We start from the raw sequence: 14,331 nt of genomic DNA on the forward strand, positions 1-14,331 counted from the left end.
AGTCGGAGCGCAATTCCTGAGGGTTCGCAGGGAGCGAGTAGTGTTTCTCAGTTCTCGTAGAAAAGCTGTGGTAAAAAGGCTGTGAGTGCGACTTGTTACGACACTTTCAAAATATTAATTTTTACGATGTTGGATGTCCAGGACGTGCATCTTCTACGAGACACAAGAGGTGATTAATTAAATATTTTGCTGTGTAAACACGATTTAAAAGGGCTTTGTTATATATATATATATATATAAAGAGTATATATATATATATATATATATATATATATATATATATATATATATATATATATATATATATATATATAGAATAACAGGATGTCATTTAAAACAAGATGGTATTTTACTGCTACTATATGATGGGGACAGATTAGTCCTTGAGAGCATGTACAATTTTTTTTGTAATCTCAGAATACAACTTCTTGTTAGATACCATACAGTTTAAATGAGGTCATATTATTCTTATGAATGCACAGTATTATTGTGAGAGTGATCAAGTTTAACATTATATATATATATATATATATATATATATATATGTATGCATACACATTATATTCAATACCAAAATAGGGGTATGGTAAAAGAAAGTTTTCAGACAACTTTAGAGTATTGACTTTATATATATCTTCAGTCAAATTAGTCAGAAAAGTACAAATTAAACTCTTGATAACCAAAAAAATGTAAGTGTTTAGATTTTGTCTCTGATCATCAGTAAGCTCTCCCTAATTTTTTCTTTAATCAGATTTTCTGCATAAAATCATTTCAATTTCATTATATAAAGATTTATTAAAATGTCTTTGTAGATATCTATGCGTACATACGTATGTTTTCATGTATTGTGAACAAAAATGATTTCGTTTTATATACTTATTCGTTTCATACATATGTATATGACCTTGTGAGTGTTTACTTTGTTGGCTGTTTGTGTTTTCATTTCAATAGATCTGCTGACACTTTCAGGCTGCTTCCATATTTCATGATTTGACTTTTTACTGACATTTTACCACTTCTTCGTTTCTGAAAATATTCAGTCACTCCTTTGAAGAATTGTACTGTAAATACATTAAATGATTGGAAAGCATACTTATACTTTCCCCCTTATTTTGGCGGTTTTTTAATATTTTCGCTCCACTTTTTAGTATTTATATCATAAATACTATATATATAAATATATATATACATATAAATAGATAGATAGATAGATAGATAGATAGATAGATAGATAGATAGATAGATAGATAGATAGATATTGCTTGTGGACATTCTACACTGATGTTGCATAAACTAAAATACTGTGTATATGTATATATATATATATATATATATATATATATATATATATATATATATATATATATATATATATATATATATATATATATATATGAATGTCTTTCCTGTAATAACATTAGTGTAGCAAGTCTATAAAATAGTTTATGAATAAAATTAGATATACATTCACTTGCTCTAAAATTTCTGTTCACTGGTAGAATAGGGTACAGAAGGTAAAAATGAAATATATGGTTGCAATGTTTAAATAGTGTTTTATGTGTATTCTTTTTTATTCATATATATATAGTTATATATATATATATATATATATATATATATATATATATATATGCATAAACATATATATGTATATATATAGTATACATATACATATAAGGAATGTTTTATATGTATATGTATGCATATATATATATATGTATGTATGTATGTATGTATGTATGTATATTCATAACTATTGCGAAAGCTTTCCGTTGAACATAGCAAACACCCCTGCTAATGAGAAGACGGTATTGTCATTCCATTTATGTAATTTTTCTCAACGAGTTTGCTACTTTCTATCTCAAGTCTTAATCGAAGGAGACTTGAGACTTAGGAAATCCTGAATAAACTAAAGCGAATCCAGGTTAACGATAAGTGCCTGAGTTCCTCGAATGGTCTCATTATGTTTTCCAATATAACCTGCACGTCAGGACTGCAGTCAATTCAATTCTCTATCATGCTTTTAGTTTCATTATCATCATTAATAAAAATAGCATTAATAAAAAAGATAAGAATAAAGAGATTTTTTTTTTTTTTTTACAAGGCCAACTTTTTAAATATATTTAGACTTGAGCGAGTAAGAACGTTCGACAATTTTTGAAGGGAGAAAGAAAACTTAAGAATTGTCGGAGCTTATCACACTAACACTGTAAGATTTAGTTGCCTCGGTGTTGATTTATGCCTTTTCTCCTTTCTCATATCGACATTTTATTGTGTGTGTGGAACTTTGCACGGGAAGTTAATGTCTTATCGAACTATCTATTTAGTTATTTACTTCCTGGCCTTATTCAACATTAATGTTTACACGTTGAACTGGTACGTTTTTGGGATTCACAAACTGATTCAGAGTCATAGAAAGACGTGTTTTTTCTTTTAAAGTAAATGGGGGCTTTGTCCGCCAAGCCTCAGAAACTAAGTAGGCACAATTGATTGATTTATTTTTGGATAAATTAGTTCATCTATCTATTCATCATCTATCTATCTATCTATCTATATATATATATATAGGTATATATATATATATATATATATATATATATATATATATATATATATCAAAATTATAGTAAAAAAATAAGAGACTGATGTATAGGCTTTAACCGGTTTTTGGCTAATTTATTATGACTGAGAATTGAGGCAGAAACCAAAGTGGGTCCTTACGCCCAGTCTTTTATTTTACTGTGTTATGTTTAAGTGATTATAATCATATATATATATATATATATATATATATATATATATATATATATATATATATATATATATATATATATATATATATATATGTGTGTGTGTGTGTGTGTGTGTGTGTGTGTATATGCATATATATGTGTGTGAGTATATATTTATTTATTTATATATTACAGCCTTCTCCCGAAATATGAACCCACGCTGGCGTATGGCTGGCTTCACCTTGAAAAATTAATTTTTTAAAAATATACGTGATGCCCCAAATTTTCGTGTTTATGTGACATCAGTTAACTAGAAAATGCACGCCTATAATTTTTTGTCCAAAAAAAAAAAAACTATACTTGGTACAAATTTCAACAACGCGTTAATGAGCGTCAGTAAACACCGCCCAATTTTCTTGCTTGCGCAACATCAGTGTAACGTACACGCGCATCTTCAAATTTTACACGAGGGGAACGAAAATATTGACTCGCCGGCGCAAATTTCACCGATCGGGACCAGAAAACGTGCTCGCGTGGTGATCAGCTTAAACAGACATGCATGACGTCAATTTTGTACCAAAGAAACGGTCCAGACGCAGCGGCTACGCTGTGAGAATTTTAGTGACAAGATGGCAAAGGCTCCGCGAAAGCGCGCTGGCGAGAAACCTGCACTATAAGCAGGACTAGTCCAAGAGAACACGCTCGAAAGATCAATAAAAACCATAACACTTGTGACATAAGCGAAGGAATAATTCATGCAATACTGATGGCAAGGATCGATTCTATACTGGGCAGATGCAGGAACACCGGAAAGAACTAGACGGCGAAGAAATAAGAGAAGAAATTGGTTATTTTTTTTTTGGCAAGTGCGCTTAACGAGTTCTCTTCAGACGGCGGAGACCGATGCAACGGCAATCTGGCGTCCTTATTTAGCCCAGACTGGAAGGGAGCGAGAGAAAGTAGGAAAAAGGCAAGCAGGGCGAGGGTAAAAAATATAGCTAAAGTGTTGGAATACATACACATATATACATACACATAATATATATATATGTATTAGTATATATATATATATATATATATATATATATATATATATATATATATATATATATATATATATATATATATATTTATATATATAACTTATCTTAAGTTCTTTATATTATGTTAGTTAATGTCTTTTGGATAATTATGAAACTTGAAATAATACATTGCTTTCAGGACCACGTGTTTAGTTTAGCTATATCTGTAATTCAAGAATTTACGCTTCTCAACCATAAGCAAATATAATTACTTAAGACTTTGACTTTAAAAAATGAATGTAAAAATTCAGTTTTTTTTATTAAATAATGCTAGTAAATAATAGTCAGTTCAGCGAAGAAGCTCTTATCGGCATTTTACTCAATATTCTGTTTTCTAAAAGAAAAACTGTTGAGATGGCTATTTGTTCGTCCGTCCGCACTTTCTCTCCGCCCTTCAGATCTTAAAACCATTGAGGCTCCATAGCCTGCAAATTGGTATGTTGATCATCCACCCTCCAGTCATCAAACATACCAAATTGCAGCCCTCTAACCTCGGTAGTTTTTATTTCATTCAAGGTTAAAGTTAACCATGATCGTGCGTCTGCCAACGCTGTAGGGCATGTCACCACTGAAAGTTTCGCGGGCCGCGGCTCATAAAGTATTATGCGCTGTACAGAAAACTCTATTGAGTCGAAGAGACTTCGGCGCATTTTTTGTTTGTTGTGCTTTCTAATTCATTTGTCTTGGTGACGGAACAAAGGCCCTAGAAATCTGTTTTATTAATGATAGAAAATTCCATGAATGGCTGTACATTCCCGTAATGGAGTGTAACTTTATACTATTTCTCACACAGACACACACACAGAGTTTATGTATATATGTAAAGGATTATGAGAGCTGTTGAACGATAGGTGACTGCGTGAACTTAACTATTTTTAATAGTTGAATGTTCTGTATTCACTCTTCATTATTATTGAGTTCGTAGAATTATAGTAAAGAATCACTTCTTAATACCCTTTTATTCTGTCTCCATAGCGAGCTTTCGGACCGTACTTGTCCATAATCATGCTCGACTAAAATATTTTCATCGTTTCATGACCAAACATAACAATTACAAGTGAGTAAACAAGTGGTTAAAATACTAAAATTGTCATGGAATTACTGTTAACATGTAACAAGTAAAACAATGGGCAACTGTCAATGGTTAAAAAAACGGAACAACTATCAAGAATAAAGGAATTATTAAGAAGTGGCTTTCTTTTATAATTCTACGAACTTCGAGTAGTGAAGAGTGAATACAGAACATTGGAAAGAACTAATACCAAAATAAAGTTAGCAATCATCTACCGTTCAACGAAACCTGCATAGTAAACAAATTGCTGCCATATATACAAATATATATATATATATATATATATATATATATATATATATATATATATATATATGTATGTGTGTGTGTGTGTGTGTGTGTGTGTGTGTGTGTGTGTGTGTGTGGTGTGTGTGTATATATGTATATTATTATATAAGATTAACACGCACACACTCATATATATACATGTATATATATACGAGTGTGTGTGTGTCGTGTGTCCTTATACAGTATGTGCTGCATGTATGCAAATGAAGTCTTTCCATTCCTCAACAGTGTCCCCATCTCCCTGTGAGACTCCAGTACCTTCTTACGAGGACGAAAAAAAATTCAAGAAGAAGACACACTTGATTCCACATTTGCCGTCACACCTTCCTCGTCTGCACTTGTCGAAACGCCTTCCAGGTTTTTCCAATGTAAGTGAATCCTTCAAGAGAGTATATGGTAACATCTCTCAGTGTGTCTTCCACGGCACTCTGTAAGGACACGGTCCTTAGACCCCGTAGTCGGGTAGTGCCGTCAATGCACCTCACGGGGTGCACTGTAGGCATTACCGAAGGTTCTTTGCAGCGTCTCTTCGGCCCCTTAGCCGCAACCTCTTTCATTTCTTTTACTGTACCTCCATTCACACCATCTTTCTTCCATCTTGCTATCCACCCTCTCCTAACATTTATTTCATAGTGCAACTGCTTTGAGGTTTTCCCCTTGTTACACATTTCACCTACCTACTCTCATTTTCCTTTCCAGCGCTGAATGACCTTATAGGTCCCAGCGCTTGGCCTTTGGCCTAAACTCTGTATTCCGTTCCATTCCATTCTGTCTTTTAGTACTCGTCAGTTCCTTTGGTCTCCTTCTATACAAGTGTCCTACATCCTCGGCGTCGTCTTACTGTAGATGTCACTTTTTATTTGAAATCCAATCCTTCGAGTCACCCCTTCGAAATTTTAGAAGTGACTCAGTTCGTTTAAACTACTACAAGTGAATAATGGCGGAGTCCGTCCGTGAAAACTATCTCTCATTTACCATTAAAATTTATTGCATAATACATGGCATCTATTGCGAAGAGGTAATTAATCATGATTGTTAGTGTTATCATTTTCTTTTCTGTGGCTATTATAATCATTACGCTTCAAGTTTATACCACTTCACATTTGATATTTATGAACATTTAAATGTTAGGCAAATGAATAATTATCATCATCATTATTATTAATGTTCAAACACTCATCAAATAGCTGTTTGTTATCGAGATTGCGGAACGGCTAGAGAGAAAATTTATTTCTATTTGCGGTTCGTCCTCGTACAAAAAGAGCTCACCTTTATTTGATTTAGTTACATTTTTTTTCAGCTCCAATGGGACGACGAAGCCGTATCAATATGTTCAAACGAATTCTTTGATGTCTTTGTCTGATGACGTCACGCTGGAATCACTCCGTAAAATTCAGAATTTTCTTTCGAGGTCGGTTCGTTCGGTCGAAGTCGGAGCGAGTTGCTATTCATGCACTGAGGTGATTTTGCGGTCCTGAACATGAAATCCTGTTAGGAATGCGTGGTTCTGTGTCTTTTCCCCTACTTCTGCTGCCACGCTTTAGAATTCTCTTCCTGCTCCTGTTTTCCTCGACTTGTGACTTCTCTTGTTTCTTGATGAGTTCCCACCCGAGATGGTGTTCATGTGTTCATGCACTGAGGTAATTTTGCGGTCCGGAACACGGAATCCTCTTGGGAATACGTGGTTCAGTGCCTGATTCTCTACTTCTGCTGCTACGCTTTAGAATTCTCCTCCTGCTCCTGTTTTCCTCGAATTGTAACCTCTCTTCCTTTGTGATGAATTCCCAACCTTTTTCCTTTATTCCTTCGCCTATCTTGTTTTCTTTGGGTATGGATCAGGAAAGGCTGCCATTGTCCGTCCCATTGGGATTTGAGCTACTTCGTGTAAACTGAAGTAATTTTACAGTATTTATGGAATTCATATTTTCTCCCGCGACGGTTCTTATTTAGTATTCTTACAGGATTCTTAAACTTTCTGTCAGGGATGAACTGTGTCTCATATATTCGAGTATAATTATGCGAAATTTTAAAATTGAATATATCTTTGTTTCCTTCTTGTTTTTCTTTCTAATTTTCCCCTTCACCCCTTGCAGAATTCTGTAGATATTAATGTTATTGTATTTTCTTTTTATAAGTATGACGCGGTATCCATACATACAGTAGGCTATGTCTTCTTATTTTTCATTCTTGTCCTCTTTGATATAATTTCTTCTTCTTCTTCTTCTTCTTCTTCTTCTTCTTCTTCTTCTTCTTCTTCTTCTTCTTCTTCTTCTTCTTCTTCTTGTACAATATCTAAAAAAAAATCAGTCATCAACCTTGATTTTTGACTCGAGGTTTTCCTTAGACATTTAAGTATGATTCAGTATTTTATCCAAGATCAAAGGCCAAAGAGACGAAAACCTAGTTCAGCTTTGTAGCCCAGTCTTTAAAAAAACAAGAAAAATTAGTAATAAAAAAGGAGAATGGGATTCAACACTGACGACAAAGTGAGCGACATGCCTCTTAAAGGCAAAAAGCTGAGAAAGGTTGTCATAAGGGCCAGGAAAAACAGGGGCACCAAGAGAATTCCAAACCTTCGCAGCAGGAGGAAGTAAAGAGCTACTGAAACATACAACCCTTGAAGAACATTTGTCCTCTGATTCTTCCAGAACTGAAGCTCATATCTGTCATCTTCCTCAATCATCTTCATCTTTCAGAACTTCGCCGCTCTGTCAAGAATCCCATCGCAATCAAACATGGTGACAGGGAAGGAGATCGACAGAAATATCCAGTATCTGAACGCGCGTCCCTTGTGGTTCACCCATTACGTCATTCAACATCTCGACAGTCTAGTACAAGTGATCATTCAGCCTGTGGATGGTGAGTCAGTCATGGGGATCTAATGAGAAAATTGCATTTCAGCTAAATGGAAATTGTGCTTTAGTTTAATGGTTTTTTTTTGTCTCTCAGCCGAATGAAAGTGGTTTTTCCGCTTGAGGGCAAATTTCCTTGCCTTTAAATGGAAACAATATTTCATTTGAGCGTGCATGGTCTTTCGGTCGAATGTATTTGATTTTATCTGAATGGAATTCGCTTTTGAACTAAACGGACGTTGCTTTCCAGTCGTATAGAAATTGTTTTTCAGTTGAATGACAAACGTCCTTTCGCTTAGATGGAAAGTCTTTTATCTAAATGAAACCTGTTTTCATTTGAATGGCAACTGGATTTCACTTAGATGGAAATTATATTTCACTTTAACGTAAATTATCTTTTGGTTAAATGGAACTGACTTCAGTTTGGTAGCTGCTTTTTCGCTGAATGCAGAGTATTTTCCATATGAATGGAATAATTGTCTTCCAGCTGAATTGAAAATGCATTTCTGTTGAACTGAAATTGTCTCACAAATGAATGGATTTGAATGTGTATCGAAACTGACGTTCTGTTTTAGAAATATCTAGAAGACTATTAAATGCTTATACCTCTATGGCGATTATAAGAAAACAATATTTAACTATACTTGTGTCAATGCCTGCTGATACTTTATATTTTTTCATACTTATTAATTTCATTTGCATTTTACTAGACTTCCCTTCTTCATTGTTTTAACTTTTATCCCATCACGGGAGATCTAATTTGCACAAGCGTGCTAAGTAAGTTGATGAACTTTTTGGCTTTTATTTCATCTAGCTTTATGCACAATTTGAAATACTAATGATAAAAGCAATAGTTTTGAAAAAAAAAAACTGCTGGAAATATCATTCTCTGTTACCTGCGATATTGTTACCTTTGATAACTTTCTTTTCTGTCTCCCGATCTCACTTCAGGCGGGTTTAAAGTGACAGATAATACCCATCGCTTGCTATACACAGTCAGTGCAGATTCAGAGGGTATCTGCTGTGGCATGGAAGGACCTGAAGTTGTATTTAAGGCCGTGAACTCCCAAAAAGAGCAAGTCATAGCTTTCGTCAAACATAGCAGCAATCCGTGTCTTAATAGGTTGAAGGTTAGCAGTGTAACGGCAATTGCTCGTTTCATATTAATTCTATACCATTTAACTCTCTCTCTCTCTCTCTCTCTCTCTCTCTCTCTCTCTCTCTCTCTCTCTCTCTCTCTCTCTCTCTCTCTCTCTCTGATTATTTCTACGAATTTTATAACTCCGTCTAGTGTAATAATACTCTTCCACGCTCCTTCTTCCCTCGTTGTTCCTCTCTCTCTCCCTTTCTTCTCTCTCTCTTTGTCTCTCTCCTTCCTCCTCTTCTCTCCTTTGTCTTCTCCAGCCTCCTTTTCCCTTTCTCTCCCTCCTCCTTTCAGTATGTGTACGTCAAGCTTCACCCAGACGTGCCTCTAGGAACGATAGACCAAGAGAGTGAGTTTAAGGCGCTTGTTAGGAACTGTTCAGGAGACATTCTATGCACGATACGCCTTGAGGATCCTAGGGCGCCCCGAGGTTCTCTTGTCTTTCAGGTACGTTACAGCTCTCTTTTGTTTGTGAGGTTCGTCACGATTCTCTCTGTCTTTATGGTACGTGCAACTTTAAATGGGTTCTGTGACCATTACGACTGTCTTTTGTCATGAATGTAAATGACAGGTTTATCTTTCTTTTTAAGGTGTGACACGGCTCTCTTTGTCTTTTGAGTACTTTGCAGCTTTAGTTTTCTGTAAAAGAAAACTAATTGAGATGGCTATTTGTCTGTCCGTCCGCACTTTTTTCTGTCCGCCCTCAGATCTTGAAAATTCTGAGGCTAGAGGGCTGCAAATTGGTATGTTGATCAGCCACCCTCCAATCATCAAACATACCAAATTGCAGCCCTCTAGCCTCAGTAGTTTTTATTTTATTGAAGGTTAAAATCAGCCATGATCTTGCGTCTGGCACCGCTATATGTGTCAACAACACATGCCACCATGGGCCGAGGCTGAGCGTTTCATGGGAGGCAGCTGAAAGTTTCTTACAGCATTATACACTGTACAGAAAACTCGGTTGCGCCGAAGAAACTTCGGCGCATTTTTTACTTTTTTTTTTTTTTTTTTGTCCTTAAGGACCGTTGTTGTGTTCTCTTGCCATTAAGGTATTTCACGATATCTCGGTCTTTCAGACGCAGGACGAGTCTCTTTGTCTCACAGATGGGCTGCTGCTTACTTTGTCATTTAGCTGAGTACGTCATGACTCCCTGGTCTGTTAGGTACAGCACTGCTCTCTTTTTATTTTAGACTTGTCATGGTTCTGCTGTCTTTTGGGTACGTTAAAGTTCTTTGTCTTCGTATGTCAAGGTCATCTAAGTCTTCCGAGTACGCTTATGAGTACGAACTTCATGAAATTAGATTCAGCATCATATGTAGGCAACGGGACTAAATAAATTTCTTCTGTTTTTGTTTGAGGTATTTGTTCAGCAATATGGTTTGTCTTAAATTATTAGATCTGCATAAATGATTCACTCTATTTACTTCATATTGAATTCACAATAATGCATCTCCTAAGAGTATTTGATCCACAATGAAATTATCTTTCAAAGTATTTGATCCACAATGAAATATTATTATCTTTCAGAGTATTTGATCCGCAATGAAATTATATTTCAGAGTATTTGATCCACAATGAGATTATCTTTCATAGTATTTGATCCGCAAAAAGGTTTGAAAAATCTGATTTTCAGTATTGTTTCTCATACAAGTAATTTGGTCCATAACATGGTTTCTGCACGGGACAAGAAGACCCTTCTTGTGTAGTTTCTAGAAGCATATTAGTACAGCAATGCAGAACTTCTGTAAGGGATCCTGTCCCTTCGTCAGATGAAATGTAATTTCTTTAGAACGAGGGGACAGGAGCCTACGAGAGCTAAACAAAGCTCTTTTTGTCACCAACATTGGTCAGAATATGATAGTTTTTTGTAAGCCAAGGTACTTTTAAGTAGTCAAATAGTAATTTATTTTAATGCATTTTTGATTTCCACGTCCTGTGCTTGATTACTAATTTGTCAGTTAGGCTCTGCATCTTTGCCTGTCATTTAATTGCAGCATTTGTATTAACAATGAATATATATATATATATATATATATATATATATATATATATATATATATATATATATATATATATATATATATATATATATATATACATACATACATACATACATACACACACATAGTGGTTGATTTAGTCCACATTACATGAAGTTACCTTTAGTTTATTTGGTACAGAGGACTGGACGAGTAACCAACGTTATGCCATTTTGTAGTGCATATCTAATCAGGGAAAAAGAGGAAGAAAAATAGTGGGCCATAAATCCAAGAGATGTCATTAGCATGCGTCTTAAAATGGCAGAGAATTCCAAAGGCCCTTTGCAGAAGGAAAGAATTAGTCATCAAAGATTTCTGTTTGGAAACACGAAAGATTTCTTTACCATTAAAGTTTTCGTATAGATGCAGGCAACTCTGATCTAACACAGCTCTAGCATTACAGGTGATACCCAGCAGAAAATTCCTGGAGTGGGGGAGAATGGAAGAATGCAGAGGATTCCTAATTGTAACTTTTCCCAAGGAATCCGATGCAGTGACCAAGGCCATTCTCATCGCTAGTGGCGTCCTTACGGTAAGGCTACAGAGATATGGAGTGTGATGTCCACCACAATATGCGTCTGGTCGTCCAGTTTACTGATCTGGTTATTAGCAATGGAGTAGCTTAATCGTGTGTGTAATAAGTACTCATTGACAATGTTTGACTACTCTATATTTAGAAAGATGTGACTATGATATATCTAAATAGACATAATGTGGACCGATGGAGGCAGGATTGTTGAGTTTGGGTGTGGAAGTCAGGCTGAATAAGATTTGGGAATAAAATAAACTAAAATTTCTTACGAAAGTAAGATTATACATTAATCTACTATGATCTGTACTGGTATATGGACATGAATTATTTGGGAAGAAAACTTTAAGAAGAATATTAAAAGCCATGTCGCAGGACAGAGTGAGATACTATGCCATAAGGTAAATTACAAACGTTAGATGAGATAATGATGTCCTTTGCACCTGCCTTGGGAAAGTAGTAGTCTATGTGATAGTGTTGTCACCTGGGCTCTTCTGGGCATTAGGAGAGTTGGAAGACCTTGGCTTTCTTGGGTGAGGAATAAGAGTTCGTGTGTATGTGGAGTTTTTTATTTTTTTAGTGCTATAATGTCATATACATGTGTGTCAAGTTGGTCTATATACTAATTGTAATTTCCTCTCTTTCAGCAATATGAAACGATGAAAACTAGGCCTAAGAGTGTATGATGGCAATCATCAACGAATTTCATTATTTTGCTACAAAACGATGAGTTAAAGATTTTGGACTCTTGAAACATCCCGGGAACAATTAACATTTATCAGTATTTCACCAGCCATGAAAATGAATCTCGGAAAGGTGAATGTGCACATCAGCTATAATCATTAGAGCTCCCGAAGCAGAAAATATTTATTTCGAAATTGTTGAAGGTTATAATCCATAATCCCGTGATCTCAAGGCACTTGGCAGGCTGGTCCTGCATAGTTCTGTCGATAACACTGAATCTAGAACGTTTTTTTATAATGAATCTAGAGAATTTCGTTAACTCTAAACAGAGAGCTTTTTAGTGTTGTATTTGATAGTTTTTAGGCCTGATTCCAGAGATTTTAAACGACTAACAAGTGGTTTGTCTACACTAAACTGAGAGATTATTTTTGCACAGAATTTGCAGCATTTTTTAAAATCGAGTTTAAAGGTTAACCAGGCATTGAATTTTTTAACAGTAATCGTTAAGATTTTTTATTGAAAATTGAAACCAACCTGAAGGAGTGTTTCTTTATTTTTACGCTTTTTTCATCTTTGAAGTTCTGAAGAAACCCACAATATGCTGTTCGATTAACGAATGACAAGGACTTGCAAGGTGTGTGACAGTGAAGTCAAAATAATTTGGTCATAATTCATCCTGAATATGTTAACAACACTGTTGTCAGACATTTTGATGTGGCTTTTCAAGATATTAGTATTTTAACATTTCATATACTGTAAACCAACCTCCTTTGTTGTATGTTTAAAAGATTTGCTTTGTAAGTTTACAAAATTTTTTGTTTTTCGTTAAATGCTTAATTGGAGAGGCAATCTAGTATTGTTTTGTTTCCTAATTTGATATCATATCAGTGATGGACTGTCGTATCCTTACTACTGCGTGTAATACGAAGAATTGTGATAGTAACGTAATCGTAGTGGGGTTTATTTTTAACGTGGATTACTGAAAAAAATTATTGTGTGGTGTATCGATTATTCATTTCATATTTTCAAAGCTGAAGGTTGAGACAAAGAAGTCGATGAAAAGGTAGGTTAGAGATGTTGGCAGTTAGGCTTGTTTATTTAATTATATGCCAAAATTAGCTTAAAGTATATTCCAACCTTTATTATGCATTACTGTATCATACAAGCCGTAAAGTGCGCATAAATACATATTAGATTCTGCGATAGTTTAGTTCTATAAATAAGGCTTACTCGGCGGCAAGGTTAGGTTAAGGAGCTCTAGGTTAAGAAGTATCCATTTTATAGTTAAGATGGAAACGGTCCCAGTGGGCAAAGATCCTGGGCAGGTTCAAATTTTCGTTGGGGCATTATGATTAAAAGCGGCTAGGTAATTAGACCTAGCCGTGTATAGTTAAGGTAGCCTAGAATGCCATGTCCTGACCTAACCAGGCCTTACCTATCTAACCTCACGTAGGGCGTTGTACCCTGACCTGACTCGGGGGCGCTTCGCCTCCATGGAACCCCCCAAGTAACATTAAACATCCTAAACAATAGGCTAAGCTTCTGTTTGGAGGTAGTGTTAGAGCTGGATCCTGTCGATCTGCAACTACTCGCCTATTCTTAGGAATATATCCTGGGGTAGTGTAGGCTAGGTCGGATTAGGCTTAGTTCAAAGACTTGTTTATTACATTGGACCAAGATTAAGCAGCATATTTTTTCACCATTTATAATTGAAATTTCTTATGCCCAGGCGTTACAGAGACATTGTCTACAGGACCAACTTGACTGTTATTTAGGGTAAGAAATAGTACTGTATTACCCTAGAAGGTGAGCATTATTCGTCATTGTGATAAATGTTTATATAATATGATTGGTTAGGTTAGAAGTGTTGTTAGGGTCTTATCACTCAGAAATGTTTCTGATGGTCAA

General features: G+C 35.2%; 1 protein-coding gene across 1 annotated transcript; it reads left to right on the forward strand.

Annotated features, from left to right (window-relative positions):
* Nucleotides 1-35: 35 nt before the first annotated feature.
* On the forward strand, nt 36-13,486 carry LOC136847221 (uncharacterized). Its single transcript, XM_067118684.1, has 7 exons — nt 36-169; nt 5,403-5,542; nt 7,871-8,033; nt 8,978-9,156; nt 9,465-9,617; nt 11,614-11,742; nt 12,387-13,486. The coding sequence occupies exons 1-7, from the start codon at nt 127-129 to the stop codon at nt 12,423-12,425; spliced, it is 846 nt and encodes a 281-aa protein (XP_066974785.1). The 5' UTR covers nt 36-126; the 3' UTR covers nt 12,426-13,486.
* The last annotated feature ends 845 nt before the right edge of the window (nt 13,487-14,331 follow it).

Source organism: Macrobrachium rosenbergii, chromosome 16, assembly GCF_040412425.1.
Source record: "Macrobrachium rosenbergii isolate ZJJX-2024 chromosome 16, ASM4041242v1, whole genome shotgun sequence".
Lineage (NCBI taxonomy): Eukaryota > Metazoa > Arthropoda > Malacostraca > Decapoda > Palaemonidae > Macrobrachium > Macrobrachium rosenbergii.

Excerpts from the sequence above, each read along its gene's own strand:
- LOC136847221 (XM_067118684.1), top strand. The coding sequence starts at position 127 with ATGTTGGATGTCCAGGACGTGCATCTTCTACGAGACACAAGAG. Across the intron at positions 5,543-7,870 it reads GCCTTCCAGGTTTTTCCAAT|AACTTCGCCGCTCTGTCAAG; the intron begins GTAAGTGAATCC and ends TTCATCTTTCAG. Across the intron at positions 11,743-12,386 it reads TCGCTAGTGGCGTCCTTACG|CAATATGAAACGATGAAAAC; the intron begins GTAAGGCTACAG and ends CCTCTCTTTCAG.